General features: G+C 52.2%; 7 protein-coding genes across 8 annotated transcripts; 2 read left to right on the top strand and 5 right to left on the bottom strand.

Annotated features, from left to right (window-relative positions):
- Window positions 1-2,999: 2,999 nt before the first annotated feature.
- PV05_00271 lies at window positions 3,000-6,690 on the top strand. Of its 2 annotated transcripts, XM_013465148.1 has the most exons (5): window positions 3,000-3,566; window positions 3,683-3,925; window positions 3,986-4,863; window positions 4,909-5,906; window positions 5,954-6,690. In XM_013465148.1, exons 1-5 carry the CDS (start codon window positions 3,404-3,406, stop codon window positions 6,090-6,092), a joined length of 2,421 nt encoding a protein of 806 aa, XP_013320602.1. In that variant the 5' UTR covers window positions 3,000-3,403; the 3' UTR covers window positions 6,093-6,690. The 2 variants fall into 2 exon arrangements, with proteins under 2 accessions (XP_013320602.1, XP_013320603.1); XM_013465149.1 differs by having other exon boundaries at window positions 3,683-4,863.
- A 265-nt stretch (window positions 6,691-6,955) lies between these two features.
- Window positions 6,956-8,963, top strand: PV05_00272 (uncharacterized protein). Its single transcript, XM_013465150.1, has one exon. The coding sequence runs from the start codon at window positions 7,253-7,255 to the stop codon at window positions 8,468-8,470; it is 1,218 nt and encodes a 405-aa protein (XP_013320604.1). The 5' UTR covers window positions 6,956-7,252; the 3' UTR covers window positions 8,471-8,963.
- Window positions 8,870-11,047, bottom strand: PV05_00273 (uncharacterized protein). Its single transcript, XM_013465151.1, has one exon. The coding sequence runs from the start codon at window positions 10,793-10,795 to the stop codon at window positions 9,089-9,091; it is 1,707 nt and encodes a 568-aa protein (XP_013320605.1). The 5' UTR covers window positions 10,796-11,047; the 3' UTR covers window positions 8,870-9,088.
- Window positions 11,048-11,321: 274 nt separating this feature from the next.
- On the bottom strand, window positions 11,322-12,679 carry PV05_00274 (uncharacterized protein). Its single transcript, XM_013465152.1, has 3 exons — window positions 12,290-12,679; window positions 11,598-12,241; window positions 11,322-11,546 (listed from the first exon to the last, which is right to left on the bottom strand). Exons 2-3 carry the CDS (start codon window positions 12,189-12,191, stop codon window positions 11,346-11,348), a joined length of 795 nt encoding a protein of 264 aa, XP_013320606.1. The 5' UTR covers window positions 12,192-12,241; window positions 12,290-12,679; the 3' UTR covers window positions 11,322-11,345.
- A 520-nt stretch (window positions 12,680-13,199) lies between these two features.
- On the bottom strand, window positions 13,200-16,353 carry PV05_00275 (uncharacterized protein). The gene is made up of 8 exons (XM_013465153.1): window positions 15,293-16,353; window positions 15,184-15,241; window positions 14,960-15,114; window positions 14,394-14,907; window positions 14,257-14,293; window positions 13,931-14,209; window positions 13,646-13,875; window positions 13,200-13,586 (listed from the first exon to the last, which is right to left on the bottom strand). Exons 1-8 carry the CDS (start codon window positions 15,460-15,462, stop codon window positions 13,458-13,460), a joined length of 1,572 nt encoding a protein of 523 aa, XP_013320607.1. The 5' UTR covers window positions 15,463-16,353; the 3' UTR covers window positions 13,200-13,457.
- On the bottom strand, window positions 16,342-18,597 carry PV05_00276 (uncharacterized protein). Its single transcript, XM_013465154.1, has 2 exons — window positions 17,685-18,597; window positions 16,342-17,638 (listed from the first exon to the last, which is right to left on the bottom strand). The coding sequence occupies exons 1-2, from the start codon at window positions 18,472-18,474 to the stop codon at window positions 16,485-16,487; spliced, it is 1,944 nt and encodes a 647-aa protein (XP_013320608.1). The 5' UTR covers window positions 18,475-18,597; the 3' UTR covers window positions 16,342-16,484.
- A 138-nt stretch (window positions 18,598-18,735) lies between these two features.
- PV05_00277 (uncharacterized protein) lies at window positions 18,736-20,100 on the bottom strand. The gene is made up of 4 exons (XM_013465155.1): window positions 20,044-20,100; window positions 19,889-19,995; window positions 19,726-19,836; window positions 18,736-19,663 (listed from the first exon to the last, which is right to left on the bottom strand). Exons 1-4 carry the CDS (start codon window positions 20,045-20,047, stop codon window positions 19,052-19,054), a joined length of 834 nt encoding a protein of 277 aa, XP_013320609.1. The 5' UTR covers window positions 20,048-20,100; the 3' UTR covers window positions 18,736-19,051.
- Window positions 20,101-20,188: the final 88 nt, after the last annotated feature.

A 20,188-nucleotide genomic window follows, 5' to 3' on the forward strand; every position in this document is an offset into this window, starting at 1 on the left:
GGAGACTCGGAGAGCATCTCTGCGGTTAGGAATTGGTGTAAACTGGTCGTGAAGATAAGGTAGAGGCACAACGGGCTGGAATGGACGTACCTCACTGCGAATACGGTTCAGTCCATCCTACGCGCCGTTCCTTCCCTAGCTGATGCAACGACTGAGCCGGGGTTTTGTTTGACACATCAGCCCAGGACTGGATCTGGCTGAATATCGTGGGCAGCCACATCCGGTTTGCCCGTTTCAGTCCGCGACTACACGTCGTGTGAAGATGCGTATGCTTGGTACGAGATCTTGCTTGTCGAATCGCAGGTGAGATTCCATGCACGGCTGGGTGTCAGCCCCAGCACGGTATAAGGCACACAAACATCGGTACCTGATCGTACCGTCAAGATAGGCATGTATCCGAAGTGGGGGTTGGCTCGTCTCTGACATATCCGAAATGTGTGAACTTGAGATTTATACTCGCGAGAAGTTTGGATTGACGTCTGCCAGTGCCTACACCATTCTCGGCAGCGATTTCTAAAGGAGCATGGGAGGCTTGGCTCAAGTCTCTCAATGACAGACGTCCATCGCAATGCGAATAATAATCTTCAGCTTGTCCAGGACGCGTCGCTGACGCACCATTACTGTCATCGGTTAGCCCAGGAATATGTCGGTTACTTATAGCCGCTGTTGTATCTGGAGCTTGATCTCCAAGGTAACAGGCTATTCGGCATCTTGAAAAGAGGCGGTCAAGGAGTCGAAAAGGCGGTAGTTGATAACACCCATTCTAGGATAGATGAGGCTCTCTGAGCCCATGTTCTCACAGACCTTCGGTTTCCTTGTGACACTTGTCTTATCCAGATTTCGTGGGAAACCCCTCCAATCCTGACCCCTCGTCTCATCCCAGACGAGTGATTCAGCAATCAGCTGATAACCAACCGAAGTGATGTGGGATTCCTTCGAGCTTCTCGAACGACGTTATTCTGGCGCAGGGGTTCGAAGGCAGCGAATCATTGTATGATGCGACGTTGCCGGAGATTGTCAAAATTTCAGATGAGGTTATGGAAGAAGACTCCATCACTGAGAGTGGGTATGTGAGTGGGGGAGATGTAGCGCCACGGGTTGTGGGATCCCGGCGGATAGGCACTGACTGGCGTCCGTGGTGGCTCTTGTGGCTCTTGTAGCCCTGACCAGCCGATACCCCCTCGTACTGGAGGGGTGAGCCACGCTTCCAATCCTGGCGAAACCCATTTCTCGCAAACCGTGCTCACGGAACCGCACGAACGTCGCGATGTTTCGGTAGAACAAACTCTGGTTTGCCGGTAACGGAGTAAGAGGAGTTACCATCGTAGATGTACTCTCGCTTATGCAGTGTCTGAGAGAAGCATTCACCGACATCTCGAAAGCTAGACTGTACTAGATGAAAACAATGCAGGAGTGAAGCAACCACTGAGGCCGGATCAAGAGAGTTTGTTCTGTCGACAGACTGAACGCCGTGGGCGTCTTTGAGCAACTATGCCGGTTTGCTATGTTATCGCAATGCCGACTTGTCTGAAATTAACAGCTGGGTTCGCAACCACTTCAGGCCTGCAATCGTCACAGCGACTCCCATACCGATGGCATTTTGTGGGAGGGACTTTTCCTTGTTGACTCGGTGCAGACTTGTCAGAATTGTTCAGGAGACTGTTTGATGCTTTTTCGTTCGGTTCTCTACCGTCGGGACACCATCATTTCTGTCCATGCTATCCGCCTTGCCGCGAAGCCCACTGCAACGGGTCCCATCCACGAGGATGGGCCTCGGCTGCGTTACTTTGACTATCTCGGGGAAAGAGGGATGACACTTCCTAGCCGGGAACTTCTTGCGCAGATGGTATGGTCAGACAAACAAGCACAGTGATCATGAAAGAGAAGCCTTCGGTTTGCTAGGGGCACTCTAGAGGTAGTTGGGTCCTGTCAGACAAAGCAGGAGGCCTCTCGATTCCCTGAACGGCTTTGTGGGCATTCGAGGCCTTAGCGAGGCCCACGCCGCGAATTAGAGTGGTGAGCCTTACCCAGAGATTTCAAGGAGCTGCACGGTACATGCAGGAACAGGTTGCAAGGCGAGGATCCAAATGCTGACGATCGTTTCTCGTCCAACTTTTTGGTGCCACGATTGCTTTTTGTTTCTGTTCAGCAACAAACGCCATCGCCTGATTTGATCATGTGCCACCTGTCTTCGCAGGCGCGTCCTTGTATAGACAGACAATTGGCCGTGGAACGGCCCAATGAAATGCAGAGCGTGGCTTGTCGCAGTGTTATTGTTCGTTAGGCGTCACGCTGCATAGCCAACGGCTCGAGCGTGGGTACGGACCGAAGCATTCCTGAAGTGACCGAGGGCTGGTGGGCATCAAAGGTGGCTGGGAATAGCATTGTGATGATGACGACGTTTTGAGATCGAAGACGTCCAACGAGTCTCAGTCCCTCAGTCCCACCTTGGATTGTCATTTGTGCTCGCCTTTCACTGTGATGATCAGTCGGGCGTCACGCTCCTTTCCTGGAACTTCATCGTCGGAAGGTTACCTAAACACCTCCATCACAGTCATGATGTTGCTTTCGTCGCTGATACCCATGGCACGCCATGGTTCAGTCTCGAACACTTGGATGTTCTAGCAGTACGAGGACATCTGGGCTTTGACAGGTACAAATCAAGTCTAATAAATTGGCACAAAGCCGGAAGCAGCAGGAGGTGGCACTGGTGGCCAACGGTTGCTCTGCTGGCTGCTGGGTTTCGAGCGATTTCTCGAAGCCCGAAGGGTGGGCTGCCCGCTCGCCGGTAGGAGGGACACGGTGACGGAGCGAGTGGAAGGCCCCGCTAGGCACAAGGATAACGCGGGTCATTTTTGGTGCTTTGGTCTTTTCGGGCTGGCTCGTCTAGGCTGGTCACTTCCGTACGGTAATTTTTCAGGGGCTCGTGAGGAGGACGAGAAAATGCATCGAGGGCGGAAGAGGGCGAGGAGGGATGCCTGGCACAATCTGAACACCCTCCTCTCTTGCCATCCTGTGCCCCTCCTTGTTTCCTTCGTTTGACACCCTCTCCTTCTCTTGTTGCTTGTATCAATATCGTCGTCGTTGTCGTCGCATACAATTGTAATAATATCGTCGCATATCAACCTCTGTATCAACCTCTGTCACGCTCCGTACCGACGCTGCAGCACGCCGCCTTCACTACAACCGGCCACGTGATCCACCTTGCGTTTTTGCCAACCAGATCCAGTTGGAATCCCTTTCGACCCAGCAGGCCAGCAATCATTTCCTCAATCGCTTCGACTTCCAGGCGGCCCTCTCACGCGGAATGATCACGGCGCACTCTACGTCCACGAACCATCTCACTTCTGAGCGAAAGGCTTGCGCCAGGTCCGAGGACTCTTAACCCTTCACTTTCTGAACTATGCCTCAGGCCGACGCTGCCACCGCCTCGGAGCCTGCCAATGCCAGCGCATCCTCGACGACCCCGAAGAAGGCTGCCTCAGCGCCCGAGAAGAAGTACAAGTGCCAGTACTGCAACCGAGCCTTCAGCAGAAGCGAACACAGGAGTCGACACGAGCGATCGCGTAAGTACCAAATTTTTTGTTGTTGCAACGTGGGGCTTCAGGCAGACCCCGCCATCACCATCCATCATTGCATGATCTTGCAATCAAACATGTTACTGACATCCATCCCTTGCTAGACACCAAAGAGCGTCCCTTCAAGTGCCAGAAATGCCGCAGCACGTTCGTTCGTCGAGATCTGCTCCTGCGCCACGATCGAACCGTGCATGCGAAGGATGGCGGTGTGCCCCTTCAGTCTGAAGGCAGAAAGAGAACAGGGACAGGTGTAGCGACGAAGACGACGCCCTCAACGGCCGCTCCGTCTAAGCCGTCGATAAGCATCGATCCAGGAACGTTGGAGCAGATAGAGGCAAGCAGCGATGGTATGCTCGACCTTGAAACTGCCGCCATGTTGATGACAGACTTCCAACACAAGGCGGCAGCAGCAGCGGCAGTGAACGGCCATCTACACAACGGCGAAGGCTCCATTCCCGACTACTCACCCGACCGAAGCTCGCTACTCGAATCGTCCGACTACCTCGCCGGTCCGAACGTCCTGCCGCATATGCCGTGGGACAGCTTCATGCCACAAGGCCCGTCAGAACCCAAAGCACATTCCATGTCGAGCATCTCGTCGCAAGATAACCTGTCGCAGCCTCCCTTCGTCCACATGGGATCGATCCAACCGCATCAGTCCCAATTACCACCCATCATGGAACGCCAGAATTCGCTCGGGAGCTCGCTGCCTCCAACCTTCCCCTCGCTGGCCGACACCTTCCCGGTTTCGGGGACGCCCACGCCTAACGCGCTCTCTCCTTTCCCCTCAATGACAGGGCCTGTGTCGCCAGTGAACTATCGCAAGTCGCCTGGTCCAGCCCAGCCCCTTTCCTTGCCTAAAGCTCCGCAGTTGAACAATGATGACGAGAGAGCTATCATTGCTAACCAGCTAGGCGGAGACATCGCACTACCCTCATTGCCCTCAATTGATCTCTACCTCACCACCTACTTCAACCTCTTTCACCATCACCTACCCTTCCTTCATCCTGTCACCTTCCGTCCTGAAAGCTGCCAACCAGCTCTTCTCCTCGCCATCTTCTCCATCGGAGCTCTGTACAATTTCGAGCAAGAACAAGCGTATCTGCTGCACCATGGCTCGAAGAAGCTTGTCAACCAGTTCCTGCAAAACAAAGACAACTTTGACTCGCGAAAATGCCCTCTCTGGACTATGCAAAGTACTCTACTGAACATGGTATTCGAAAGCTGGAGTGGTGGCTCGCAAGGTCTGGAATGGGCGTGCTCTATCAAGAGCTTGCTCGCCAACGTAGGTGATGCCTGACTAGTCTCTGATTCCCACTAATTCTTTCAGATGGTTGCCGGCAACAAGTACGAACTCAAGTTACGGATTGATGCTCGCGCAGGGGCTCCGCCAACACACGAACAATGGGTCAATGAAGAAGGTTGCCGAAGAACATATTATGCCGTCTACATCTTCTTCGGAATGCTGACCCTGACCTACAATCACACCCCAGCCATCAGTTTCAACGAGTTCGACTCGTTACCACTACCCTCTTCCGAATCATTATGGAGTATCGAGCCCACAGACGAGGATTCTTGGCAAGACATATTTGCAGCGTCGCCAACAATCACTGTTCGAGAGGCGTACGATAGCCTCTTCCAGGGAGATGCCGCTCGATACAGTGCTTTTGCGACTCGAGTAATGATCAACGCGCTGTTCCTGGAAGTATGGAATTTGAGGAGAAGTTTCGAATCTTTGCAGGATGTGGTTCTGGAATGGAAGATCCGGATTGCACTGGAAACCTGGGAGCGATCACTCGATTTGTGTGAACCCGAGATCATCGTCGTCCCTTTGAGCACACCGCACAAGAGCCACCCTCTGATCTTCAACTCAATGGCTGTCTATCGCAACACCCGTGCATTCCTTGAAGTGGACCTTAAGAATGTCCAGGAGGCATTACGGTATCACAATTCATATGAGATTGCCGCAGCCATGACGTTGACTCGTGACAACGTCAAAAGAACGAAAGAGATGATCAAAGTCATCGAACAATGTTACGAATGCATGGAAATTGTTGCAATGCAGGGCATCAACTGGGTGACCAAAACCTCATCGACCAATTGGAGCATTGAACATCCCCTCTGCGGTTTGGATCTCATTACCATACTCAGTTTGTGGCTGTATCGCATCGAGCATGACGATCAAGAAGCGACGGACGAAGAGCTTGCCATGTACATGAAAGTACGTGGCTTGTTCGATGATGACGCTGTGGATGCCAATGGGTCACGGTTGAGCTCGACTGTGGCTCGTGTTTGGGGCACAATGCTAGACGGCGTGGTTGTTTGGGGGTAAGTTCTCAATCCGATCTTGATAGGTCGCAACTAACATCTGAAAGCATCTCAAAAACCATGGGCGAATCGTTCAAATTACACTCTCAAGCTCTGATCGGCTACGTCGACGAGCTCTCAATCGATCCTGTCACAGGCATGCAGGTATCTGACCATGCTCTGATGGGGATGGAAACAGCATATTAAATTCCTTCGGCGCCTGACTTACCCTGACTCTCCCCAATATCTTGCATGGCGATTTGGCGGCTTATTGGCATCGAAATCTGGCGTTTGAATGGCATCTTCGATATTTCTCTTCTCGACTCTCGACTTTATATCAACGATCTTGTTTGGGCACACGAACATTCTATCCAAACATTAATTGAGGTGGATACCAACAATTCCGATCGACGCATCGACACAAGCACATCATCCCTCAACCTCACGACAGACATACAACTACTTAATCACCTCGACATGATACCTTGTGCGCTTAGAGATACAAGACATTTGGCATTTCTTAATTACGACTTTCCTTCACTCGAGCAAGAATGGACCAGGTGGTCCTATATAGCCAGCAGGGATTCTGGCTGATGAATTTTCGTCCTTTCCTATTGAAATTGAGACGGCCGTTATTTGATTTGATTAACCTCTCCTCTGTATATTAGTGAAAGTGGAACTTCTTCGGAGAACTGGGGAGGAAAGTGACTCTGTGGAGGCACAGCATAGCGTCATCAGTTGCACAGCAATATCAATAGCAATAGCAATAGCTACCTAGCTTTTAATGTCGAGAGACTGTCGTGAATCACTGTTCACATTCGATAGTCTCTGTCTGTCCTCAACTGCAGAGCCGCACGAGAGGCAACGAGCATGCTGCAAAACTACCCTGTCGTGCCCCCACGCGTATTCTCTTTAATCAGCAAAGGCATGCAACAAGTGCGTCGTGCAGTCTCGAAGGGTTGATTCTATTTGGCTAAGCACGGTGAAGTTACAGAGTACTTAAAGATACGGAGTACGGAGGTGCGGACTTTAACCTGATACATATCCTCAGCCTTCTCCAAGAAGCCAACAGGCGCAGCCTTGCGTCTCGGTTTACTCTGTCCATTGCCACTCTTGCTCACTCCCTATATTCCTGGTCCTACCCCCATGTACAGTACACGTCAGTGGAAAACCATATCTACGTTCTGCAACATTGTGTCGAGCACACTATTTATCAAATTTAACCCGCCTGTATTTCGCGCCAACCTCTCCAATGACCTCATCCTACTAGTCACCATCACTCAACGTCCTCAGTTGTACTCGTACACCGACCCAACGCAGCACGGCCCTACGAGTTACTCTGTACATACACCTTCATTCTCTCAGTAATGGCTCCCTCGCCCACGATCCGCCGCCTCCTCAAAGAAACCGCCGAACTCTCGTCGCAATCCTCGAACCCCAACCCAGCATTCTACGCGGCGCCGGTTTCGGAAGCCGACCTGCACGAATGGCACTTCACCCTCCTTGGTCCTCCCTCGCCCTCGCCCTACGCTGGTGGGATGTACCACGGCCGTATCACCCTACCCGCAACGTACCCTTTGAAACCGCCCAACTTCCGCTTCCTCACGCCCTCCGGCCGCTTCGAGGTCAATCGAGAGATCTGCCTGAGCATATCGGGCTTCCATGAGGAGACGTGGATGCCTGCGTGGGGTGTGCGGACGGCGTTGACGGCGTTGAGGAGTTTTATGGCCGAGAAAGGCTCGGCGGGTCAGGTCGGCGGGTTGGAGGCCAGTGCCGATGTGAGGAAGAGGTTGGCCAGAGAGAGTAAAGGGTGGAAGTGCGAGGCGTGCGGGAAGACGAATGAAGACGTCATGAAGGAGTGGTGGGAGGTGTGCAGGGAGGCTGGTGTCAGTGTGCAGGAAGAGGAGGGCGTGGAGTTGGAAACGCTGCCGGAGGGCATGAATTTGGAGGCGAGGGTAAGGGAGCAGGAGGCGAAGAGCACGGCTCCAGCTACGGAGCAAAGGTCTGGTAAAGAGGGGAAAGAGAAGGGCAAGCAGAAGGACACGAGGCTACAACAGCAGAGTGAGGAAGTACCGCCTACACAGCCAGCCTCGACGGCAATGTCAACGCTGTCAAGGGAACCATTGCGGTCAGAAACACAGACACCTGCTCAACCGCAATCGCCCTCACGCGCCCAGGCCCAATCGCAACGACGCTCAAGCCTCAGTCCGCCATCTCAGTCCTCAATCCCCATCATATCGACCCCGTCCGCCGAAGCGACCCAAGCCAGCGCCGAAGCCGTCTTGACACCATCCGACTTCACCCTCCCGCCGTCTTCTTCCTCCAGCACAACAAGACCGACCATGTCGAGGATGTCCGGCATCCACGCACCGCCTCTGGCCGCTGCCAACGCCGCGCTTGCCCCGTCCGGTCAACAACCCCTGCAGGAGATACTCCAGCGCGACCGCGAGCGGGAGCATATAACCATCGACCGCGCGATCGCCGGTGTCTTTCTAGCCTTGTGTCTTATGGTTTTGAAGAAGATCTTCTATCCTGCTGGCGTGACTGGAGGGGCCGTGGACGATTTTTATCTGCAGCGGGAATAAATCACTTTTCGAGAGCCTACGACTTGTAACCGTTCGCCAGTCATCTGTGTTATGGCGTATGCGAGGTCCTGGCCGGTTTGGAATTAGACTGTCTTGGATTGAAAGCGTATTGAGCAAGCAAGCAAGTGAGCGATGATTCCTTGGATGTACAGAATTGAATGATTAGGCGTACGAAAATAGAGACCTCGATAAATGGCGCGCCACGAATGCACTATGGCTTGGGTTGCTTTTAAGCTTCTGCTCCGCCAGACCAGGGCTTTCACAAGACCCTTGGAACTGAGTCCAGGTACAGCTTTGGGCTTCGATGCGGACGAGACGCGCAGCAAGCAAGAGTGGCAGTAAGAACATGGGAGGCGGAGAAAAAAGCCCCGGACAGACGCCCGTCAATAGAGAAATTGGCAGGGGTTAGGGATATCTGCACTGCCTTGGTACGCAGCTTTGCTTTGTTTTGCTTCAAGTGGTACTCGTACCGGACTAGAACTCCAGCAATGCCCATCTCAAAAGCAGCCTAAATTAGGCATCCGTTGGGTACGCTCTTGTGTGTGGAACGCTCAATTGATGATGACAGCAATATACAAACGGTGTTCGGCAAGAAGCACAGAGCGACACAGCCTCGCATCATCTCCCTCTCCTCGCACGGTCCCGACGCTTCCACCCTCTTTCGGCATCGTCATCATCGTATCCAATATCCGAATCACTGTCGCTTTCCTGACTCTCCTCATCAGAGCTACTAACCTGAAACCGCTCGACTTGCCCGTTCTCGCCGCGATCAAAGTCGGTCCTCTGCCTCCCCCTCTGCTGCTGCTGGTGGGGTAAATGCTGCATGCTCATCGCGCTCTGCATACTTCGCCCATACTCATGATCCCGGTCGCGATCCCGTTCATAGCCAGCATATCCGCGCCCTCTCATGCCTACACCGCGTCCGCCGCCGTATGCATTATGCTGCTCATTTCTCATCGTCTCGAGCCTTTGCTCTTTCCGCCGCGCCGCCTCCTCCTGAGCCGCGAGCCATTTCTGACTGACTTCCCACCGCCATCCATCGCCCGTAGTATTGCACACAGGCAAGCACCACAGTAGCGGGGTCGGTCCGAACAGGTGGTTCAAATTTTGCCGCCATCCCAGGTCAAATGCATTGGGCATCTTTTCGGACTCGTAGTCGTCCATGTACTCGGCATATCGCTCTCGTTCACGCTCGGCTTCGATGTTGGAGTACGTCCTTCTTAGGGCGCGCAGTGCGGGCGTATCGCCAGTATTGTCGTGGTAGGGGGTCTTTTGGGTGTAGTTATGCGGATGTTGAGGATGGTGTTGGTTGACATTAGGATTGTAGACACTCGGCACAGGCGATGTGTGTTCTTCGCCCTCTTCATAACGCGACGCTCCAGGGACAGCATTGGCGTGGAACTCGAGGATCTGCTCGCCGGCTCGTTGGAGTCGTTCAGCTACTCCTTCCGAGCCGCGACGGTGTTGGTTTAATTGCTGTTCCTGTCGGTTTCGCTCGACTCGACTCCTCACCCCGCTCAGGTATCTCGTTTTTTCCAGCTTCTCGATCGTAGTTTGGCCCTTGGCGCAGAGATAAATGTGCCAAGAGGTGAACCCGGTCAGTACCAGCCCGATGATTCCGGATATGACGGCGAGTAAGATGATATTGATGGGAGCTGCTTCTTCAAGGTAGCCGCTGTCCTCGAACAACTCCCTCCACATCCACCATGCTGAATTGGCGAAGCATGCCCAGCTGAACAGTGAGATGTATATGAGGAACAAGACGAATGCTTTATAATTGTGCAAACCCAGGCACGTCGCGAGCCAGGGGCAATGGTGGTCCATCTTCAATACGCAGCGTTTGCATGTCGAGCAGTGATGCGTCCGGTCGGGCTTTGAGACGTGGCATTTCTTGCAATAGCGCGGTGCTCCCGTGGAAGAAACTGTGATTGTTTGAATGTCGTTCAAGTCTGCTGACCGCTCGTTCGTCGGAAGGACTGAATATTGCCCCGGATTAGAACGAGACGAGCCTCGCCGAGAGTCCAGCGGTGATCCGGGGTCTGTAAAGACTGCGATTGTGTATGAGAGGTTCGCCAATCCATAGAGTATTACGCCCAAACATGAGATCAGTTGTATCAGCCACCACACATGTTTAGATCGATGTGCCCCAAATCCTATCGAAGAAACAACATAAACGGCCCATGTTGACAGACTGTAGACGAAGGCAAGTGGAAAGTAGGTAGCCACCGTGCAGCATCCGCGCTCACATTTGTCTGCGCAAGAACGTAAGCGGCGGCGTCGGGGAGTCGGTGGCGGTGAGGAAGAGGGTGTCGAGTAGCTAGCCATTGAGCGGGATTGAGGGAGGATATCAAGAATTTTGGAGGAGAGGCTGATTCAATCAGGCGGTCGATTCCATTGGCATTGGTCTAGTGTCATCTCGAGGATTGCATTGTTGCGCTGGTAATGTCGTGATCGCGACCGTTAAAGGGAGAATACAATGAGACAAAGCACAGACACACCTGTTTACGGTGTGCAGTGATGACTAGGCTGGATAAAGTCTTCTCGTAGAAAAGAAGTCGACACAAGCATAAGAATACGTAGTACTTCTGTTGTTGATTTGGATCTGAAACGCGCAGCCTCCGGGCTCCTTGGGTACTTGGAAGGGTGACGTTTAGAGATGGCTAAGCCTCGTTCATCCGCGGACAGCCTTGCTTAGCCTCACTACTTTACTAGTAGCTAAGCCATCAATGATCAACCAAACCCCCATTATCCTTCCAGCCAGTCGTGTCAATCTACGTGCTCCCAAGCCTACGACCAACGGCGATTATATTAAGATCGAAATCATTGAGTGGTAGAGATATCTCAACATTATCTGGAAAGGAACAGTATTGTGTCTCTAAGCCGCCTTTGGCAACTCGGTCTTGCTATTCTTCTCTCGAGTCACAGGCTCCCTCACCATAACATCCATTCTAAGCTCCTTGCCGGTAGCGCGCTTCAAGAAGATCTGCTTCCTAACATCAAACCCAAGTTTGGCGTAGATGACGATATTGATATCATGCGAGCTCTCAAGGTAACACGGGAGTCCGTGACCATCGGCCTGAGACCGTTAGTTGGTAATTGACCCTGCATCATGTCTAGCCAGACTAACCAGCTTAGTGACATACTGAATCACCTTCTTTGCATAGCCCTTGCCACGGGCCTCAGGCTTTGTGCCAACATAGTTGAGGTACCAAGATTGAGCATCCCTTTCGCCCAGGATCTCCTGCTTTGTGTCATGTAGTAAAGGCAGAAATTCATCAAAGAAACGAATCTTGCCCTCCTTGGACAACATGTAACTGAGACGCCACATACCACTTCGGAATATGGTCCACCAATCATCGATATCCTTCCCTGGTGGCAGCCAAAGAGCAACACAGTCGTAGTTCTCACCAACAGTGAGGACCAGACCGTTGAGGCAGTGGGCATAGGTAACGTATTCCAATGCAGCCCTGTGCAATTCGAACCGTTCTGCTTCCGTCAGATGCTTGTGATCGGGAGTATCGATGGCATAGCGCACGACGTTGTCGAGGCGGAATGCTTCAGCAAGACAGGCAGCAGCCTCCTTGTATTCATGCGGAGCGACAATTCGGACTCCTTCAAGGGTAGTCGTAGTGGGTGCAATGTTGTCGGCTGTCGAATTCGGCTTCTCGTGGACCATAGCCCCATCAAGCATTGGGACGGTAGCACAAGGAGCAAGAGCCATCTTCAATGGCTGGTTTTGTATTTAGCGGCTTCTTGTTCTCCGACGTTGCCCTTTTCTCGAACTTTAGTGGAACGCAGAAGCACTTTGGTTTCACCTACTCTGGCAATGTTTCTGGATCAACCCCTGTCAATTGGTCTAGTGAGATCTCCAGTGTGAACCGAAGAAAGTTGAGCTCTCGAGACTGTGACGACTCGAGATGGAAAGCGCAGACAACTACGAGACGCACGAAGATCAACCGACATCAGCGAATGATGATGTTGAACGGAAGGTTTGGGGATATAGGGTGTGAAGAGGAAACCTCGACGAGAGTTTTATGTAGGTTGTTTGCTCTTAAGATGCTTTAGTAGCACGAGGTCTGCACGTGTGGCGGAACTGATGCTGCTGGTTGATCGAAAGCGAGCAGTGGGCGTGGTGAAATTCGAAGCCTCAATATCGACATTCGAGAGTTGGATGTCGAGTTGAATTGGCGGCAGCGCGGATCTGGCAATCTGGAGGGACAAGAACGGGGAAGAAGTTCGTGCTGAATCGGCTAGGAGGAAGCGGACTTTATCAATTGGTCAACTGGAAAAGAAGTCCAGGAAGCCACTTGGCGATGTGGAAATGGTCAGACTCTTGAGTTGGACGACATGTGGTGTCAGCAAGTCCGCCATTCAGATTGATTGTGGCCAGGCGGTTCCCCACGCTACAGGTCCCTGGCTCACGGCAGTCCTTCAGAGCGGGCATCCGAACGAGTCGTAGTCGAGCGTTCTTACTCGGAGTCTGTAAAGACATTGATTTGTCCACTGGGAAGTGGAGGATAGCAGGAAGCCGGAACGAGGTGCACGAGTGTGGAATACGGGCAACGCGGGATACAAAGGGCGTAGATGTTCTGGATGAGGTTTAGCATGGGATCGCAGGGAAGAGTAGAAGTGAGGCGGAAGCCCATTGAGAGGAGAAGAATGAAAGAAGATGACAATCAATTGGTCGGTGGTTGTCGTTTCTTTTTCAGAAGCGATACAGGTCACGTGAAAGAAGCCTTCGGCACAGCTGCTCAAAGGAGACTGATCACGTGTAACTCAGGAGTATCCTCCTCGCCTCCGATTACTCATCAACACCAGCACACCAGTAAGCACCTGGATACCTTCGTTCGTCGTCCTTCACCTGGACTGTAACCCGTCAGATAGTTGTTGTTCAGGACTTTCATTTCTCGATAAGCTGTCTACTTCTTCTCATCCCTTGAAACAGCATGTTGTCCTGGCAGGGAGAGGTTATCCCAGCATGTTTGGTTTATTTCCCTTGCCCTTCAAGGTGAACAGCTTCAATGTCGCCCTTCGCGTGTTGAGCTGCCAGACCCATGTCCTCCATGCCGCTGAAGTCGGTGATACCGAACAACTCATCCATTCGCTCCAGGGAGACCTTTAGTATATGTCAGTTTGAAGTTAAGCCACCATGAGTACGCTCGGACAGCTACTTACACCTTTGGTTTCGGGAACCAAGAAGTATGCTCCGACTGCGATAGTAAAGCAGAAGGACCCGTAGAAGAAATACGTGCCGTATCCGTGGGACCCAACCGTCTGCAGCATGACAGGGGTCGACCTAGCCACGACCAAGTTGAAGATCCACTGGGTGCATGCAGCGTACGAAACAGTCAAACCTCGAAGCCGCTGTGTGGAAATCTCGGAGCTGTAGATCCAACAGCAAGGTCCTGAAAGTGGTCAGTCAGAGAAAGATGCCTTCTTGTATATCGATGCCAACCTTACCCCAACCAAACTGGAATGCTGCAGCAAAGAGATACACAAACACGAGTGCAGCGTACCCGGCACTCGAAATAGGAGCGCCCTTCTCGGGTGCATCAAATCGAACGTAGAATCCAAGATAGAACATGCAGAACCACATGAAGAATCCCGTCCAGACGAATGACCACCTTCGCCCAAGGGTGTCGGCAAGGAATGTAATAAAGATAGCGCAAGAGCACATCTTGACAATGCCATACACTCCGGTTGCGAAGAGACTGTTGCTGTTTCCAGTAACGCCCAAGTCTGTCTCTCGTCAGCAAGGTGAACAATCCGTTTGAAACTGCACTTACTCGTGAAGATGGTTGGGGCATAGTAATTGATAGCGTTCTGTAGACACGTTGTGAGACAATTGTACAAATAAAACCAGCGGTGAAAGCAAAAGACCAGTGGAAGAATAGTGCCCTCTTTCGCAATGGACAACACTTACGGTGCCAGTCATTTGCTGCGCAATCATCAGAACAATGACCATAATACAACGTCGTCGATTGCCAGGAATTGTCCAGGCTTCCTTGGTCAACGCCCAATAGCTGTTGCCACCAGCACGCCCTCGTTCGGCGTCCAACTGGGTTTTCATCTCCAGAAGCTCAGCCTGAACGTACGGATGGGACGCAGGCAGCCGACGAACAGTCGAGAGTGTGCTGGAAGCTTTGTCCCAGTTGTCTTTCGAGGCGAGCCATCGAGGGCTTTCCGGACAGAAGAAAATCGAGCAGAAGAGCAAAAGTGGTGGGAGTGATTGCATGGACAGAGGCACAATCCACGTAGCGTGGCCTTTGAGGTGCAAAAGGGAACCGTAGTTGATGAAGAATGCGACCATCGCACCCATAGTTTCGAAGAGCTGGTAGAAGCCGACCAGAAGACCGCGGATGCCTCGAGGTGCGTTTTCAGCGACGTAGGTAGGAGCCAACATGGTAGCACCACCTAGACCCAAGCCTTCCACGAATCTGTACCTGTCAGATTTGCGCACTAAACAATCACTCCATCTTGGAAACCTACCTTCCAATATAGAAGCACACGAGGCTGCCATAGGAGAACGCTTGAAGGAGACCTCCGATGAACGCAAAAACCGAGATGATAAGAATGCTTCGCTTGCGCCCAATCCAGTCAGACAATGGATTGGCCACCAAGCTCCCCAGGACAGCACCAGCTTGCTGTTTTGCATCTTCAAGTCAGTATTTTACTAGAGTGGGGATTGCAAATTGCAATGAAGAGGGACATACCATCACGCTGACCAGGTTCGCAGAGAGATTGGCGCTATTTTTACCGAGACCAAATTCTCTGGAAGCATATCAGCGTCTATACTCGAGAGGAGTGTAGTTCAGGGCATACTTCTTGAAATCAGGCAGTGTCAAGACTCCGCCAATGATACCAATGTCCATGCCGAAGAGAGTTCCACCAAAACAAGCGGCACATGCAAGCGCAAAGACTCGCCAGTTATAGACCTCGGGTGGGTCGAGCTTGACAGCGTCGTTGTGGACGATTTTCCTGATGAAACTCATCTTGATGGATGATATGGCTGACGTTGAGGCGGGATAGAGCTAGCTGTCGGGGTCGAAGAAGAAGAAGAAGATGGCATGAAGACAGGAGTACAAGGTAATATACCCGGAGCATCTCCTTCCGGCCTTCTCGCAGCAGCCACATGTCGCACAGGGATGATCTTCAAGCGAACGTCCACTTGCCCTTTTGAGATGTCAGCCGATCTGCAGCCTGGCACGGAGAATGAAAATGGGACTCCAGGTCTGAAGGAAGTGATGAGCCGCCCACCACAACTTGGGGAGTATAACTCGGCGATAGTGGCCGGAGTTTTACCCCTTGTCGAATAGCCAGCGGCGGTACGCCACCAACCAAGCTCAAGGAAGTCAAGATGTGCAAAGGCTTGACAAGCATTGGTAGTCTTGTCCCTTGTTGCAACGTTCCTACACGACTCAAGACTTTCGGCGCTATCATGCTGCGGGGGTATGGCATGTCCATGCACGTCGTTCTCCAAATGCCCGGACTTTTCAGCCTGAAATCATGGCGACGAGGAGTGTAATGCTGTGAGGAGGTCTCGAAATCCAACCATATCTCCTCCTTGGAGAGGCCGGGACACGGTGATTTGCTGTCTCCGCCTGGTGGCTCTGGGGTATTGGAGGTCGAGGACGGCAGGTCCTCCGCTGATCCTGGGTAAATTGTGGGATAAATCGAGGCTGAATCGAGAAAAGTGGTACACAGTAAACGATGTCGAGGGCGGCCCGCTCGTCGGTGGAATCATCTGCCGAAGGCCAAATGCAACCTCTTTTGTTTCTGGCCTTCCAGAACAGGTGTGCTTGTTGCGTGCTCGTCGTAGAGAATAGTCACGGGTAGCCAGATGCAAAGAGGTTGAGTAGAGCCCCATTAGATGTCCCACACAATGCCCTTATTTCTGCGGCTTTGCAGAGAACATAACGTACTGTGCGACTAATCATCACAACAGCTGGATCTCATATACTGTCGCAGCTGCTTTCCGTCTGACCTTATTGATGTGAAGCCTTGCACCTTTTTGTCAATCCATCTGCTGTCTGAGCCAGTCGGGAATCCGGGGTCGTCTCTCCCATTCACCCTGCCACTTCTGCCGGTATTCCGGAACAGAATTCGGCATAGCAAATACTGCAGTGGCCATCCAGATACTTGTGCCCGGCTCAAGGTCTAGAGTCAGACTGGGCAGCACAGATCTGCTCTCGGTCAAATTGCTGTTTGCATCTTCATCGAGCACGCGGCCCGAACGAGTCTGGGGTTGATGCATCTCAACTATCCCCACTGCACCACCCCTGGAGATAGCCAGAGCCTCCCCTGTACCCTCCCGCCTCCCCTCGGTGTCCTGTCCGCTCAGCTGGGGTAATTCTCTTTCGTCCTTCTGCGAGATCCCATGAAGCCCAAAGGCCCCTTCGCTTGTCTTTAGAGCTCGCTTACCCGTCGTGATACGGTGAACGCGTAAGTGCCAGTTTGGTGCATCTTCGATTGGAGGGAGCAGATAGGTATCGATCGACACATCTTGCCAGGGCATCCACGTGGAGATCAGCACCGGTGAGTTGTCCTTCGTCTCCAGCCTTGCATTAATGGCCTTTCTCCGAACTTTCCAAGTATCCCCCGCATCATCGGACACTGTGATCATGTTGTCTCCGCCAACTGCTTCGACAAAGTAGCCTCCTGTTGGCACAGAGTAGCCAAAGGCTGAGCTGTACGCGAATTTGCCATATTTGGACTCTGACGCGCGCATGGGATAGTGGCACATCTGCCCGGAAGAAAGGAGGAAAGTGTGCCCTCCCCTCTTGATCATGATATGCTTGGGATGCTTCAAAGATACAATCTGAGGTATTGATGGTGCAGGAAAAGGCTCCTCCTTGCTGATCCAGAACGGATGTGACTCCGGTAATGCCAGGCAAGCAAAGCTCAACATGAACCAATACGTTGAGCCGTGGGAGTTGTAGTTCTCGGACATGAACTGGTTTGGATATGTATAACCAATATTGAATGTCCCTGCTTCGGTAAGGATGTCTTTTTGCTGGCGCCAATATCGGAGATTGCGCAACAAGAGCCCTTTTACGACACCCCAGGTCAAGGGTGGATCAAGTTCGACGTCCGCGAATGCGACCGCAGACCAGAAGCCAGCCATCGCAAAACGATAAGTCAACGATCGGCCGAAAGTGATTGCTCGGCCTGCTCTTGTCAGAGGCATCGTGTCGCAGAACATTCTGGTACTTACCTTGCTCATCGAAGTAGTGAATGAAGTCCTTTGCATACAGCCTGGCTCGAGACTTATATTCTTCAGCTCGCTTCGGGTCTTGATCTCCATTGATCTTGGCGTACAGCAGCTGGAGATATTGAATGGCGTAAGACCCGGAATAGTAGTCCATTTGGAGCGTGTCCTTGGGTCCATCGTTCGACCAACCATCACCTCGATAGAATGTGTCCAGATGATTAAGATCCGCCTCAAGACGTTCGGCGTCATATTTGGCACCGTTCTTCATCAGGGCAAGATTGGCGAAGACACGGAACCAAAGCCAGTTCGTGTTGGGCATTTCCTTTTTGTTGATATCAAGCCATTGCTGAACGTTGAGACGCTCTTTCTGGGTCAAAGGATCCCAAAACTGCTTGGGAGCAACGCACAGTGCGAAACCCAACGGACACATCTCGACCATGCGTTGATCTAAGTCCTTCGACCAACCCCAAAACTCCGGGTGGTCAGGGTTCGTGCCATTTTTCAACCCCTCTAGCCAAAGCTCTGAGCCAGGAAAAGCATCACCTCCAGCCAGCAAAGCGGCCAGACCCCACATAGGTCTCGTAAAGCCCTCTAGCTGTGCGCCTGCTTCATCGTAACGAGTGGCCGTTGCCCCGAGGCGTACTCTGGTTCGTGCTGGAGAGAAGAAGGGCAGAAGCGGGTTAAGTAGAGACGTACACGCCTCCAACACCTCAGAACGAGTCGTTAAGGGGCTCTTTAGAGAGGTAAAGCGAACCCGTAAATCGTGAGAGGTCATATCTTGGCCGTTCAACATGTCTGGCACGAATGTGAGCAGAGAAAGCGCTGCCCTGTAGTACTCGGGTTAATATCAGTCCAAGCCTGCCGAAACGTCAGTCGTTGGAGCAGAAGTTGGTTTTTCTTCACTTGTACACGCCAGTAAGGGACGGCGAGAGCCTCCTGCTAGGTGTGGACACATCACAAGCGCTCATATGGCCGAAACCATGACGCAGCGGACCATTCTCCGTACCCATGCCGATGTAGATGGTATCTGTACATTTGGGGCATCATGGGGGCTTCCACATCTGAATTTAGGCTCAATAGCTGGTTACTTGCCGGAGGGCGGAAATGTCGAGGGCGTGGGGAGAAAGGAGGTGGATCATGCATGTACATCGGATCAAGGCTTTTCCGTAGACATTGGTCCTTGTCATCGTCATGAGACATTAAATTTGCACTCATGAGTACTTCGGTCTATCAGACATCATCCTAGTCCGAGTTCTTTCGTATCATCATAATGTACAACCAGCGCCGCTGTCCAAACTAGATGTGGCGATGCAGATCCACAAGACAGGTGAGTCTTGGAATGGGCATGACTCAACACGGAGTCAGTGCATTTATGCATCCAATACTGCCCAAGTGTTATCATCCACGGTGGTAAATATCATGCCGATCGCTAATAATTCTTCGGCGCCTTTGTAGACCTCACTGACAGGCATCCCCATCTGCGAAGCAATCATCTGGACGTGCAGGCCTTCGTTGCTCTGCGGGGTGTTCTTCAATGTATGGAAGACCTTCCGTCCCAGAGGTGAGATGCCGGATAGAGCATTGTCGGCCGCGCTGGCAAAGTCTTGATGACCACCATTCGCACCCGCGTCCTTGTTGCCGTTGGCCTGTTGTGCCTGAGGTGGCCCTCTCGTAAAGAACAGATGCACAGCCGTAGCCTCGAGCAAGTGGTAGTTTATCTCGTTGTAGTCCGTAATGGGTCGGATGATGTGCGCACCAACGTGTCTTTTGTTGTTGAACGATTTTAATCGGCCCCAGACACGGCAGTATCCATTCTCGACCAGTTTGGGCTTGTTCGACTCGACGCCGTCCATTCTGTCTTCCTTGTTGGAGTCGGTGTCGATCCATTGCTTCACTTCGACCATGCCAGTGCCATCATCTACTCGGTAAGTGATGTTTGTGGGTTGTGTGCTGATGCCTTGGATTTGGCCAACAAACGTGACCTGCACGCCTCAGTGCATCAGAATCAGACCCAGAATATACAACGTATAGAGTTAACACGTACTTGACCGAAGGGTTCCCCGTCTGCTCGAAAGTCTGCGTCTGGGTGTGGTTGTTGAGAGTCAAGGATTTGCTTGATCGTCATGGGTCGGACTGTGTCTTTTCCATACCCTCCCTACCACCGTGGATCAGCAGATGTTGCACCACTGTCATTGCCATATTCATACTCTTCCGGCAGCCGGGCTGCTTTGTGGTTCTCCCGCAACGAAACCGCCACCGTCGGCTGCGCCATGGGCGCCGTAGGAGGTCGTGTACTGATTGTTGTAGCCGTAATCTGCAGCCATTTAGTCAAAGCTCCAATGTTGGCTTTTTGCATACATACCCATTCTTGCTCGAGACAATTGGTTTGGTGAGCAGGCAGAATGTCGATATTGATGACAGTCTGAAAGTGGTTGCATCGAGCCTGAGGAACGACGCGTTCACACGCGTTTTTCTGCCATCCCCTCGCTTACATAATGTGCAGGAAT

This window comes from Exophiala xenobiotica (genome assembly GCF_000835505.1).
Source record: "Exophiala xenobiotica strain CBS 118157 unplaced genomic scaffold supercont1.1, whole genome shotgun sequence".
Taxonomy (NCBI): Eukaryota; Fungi; Ascomycota; class Eurotiomycetes; order Chaetothyriales; family Herpotrichiellaceae; genus Exophiala; species Exophiala xenobiotica.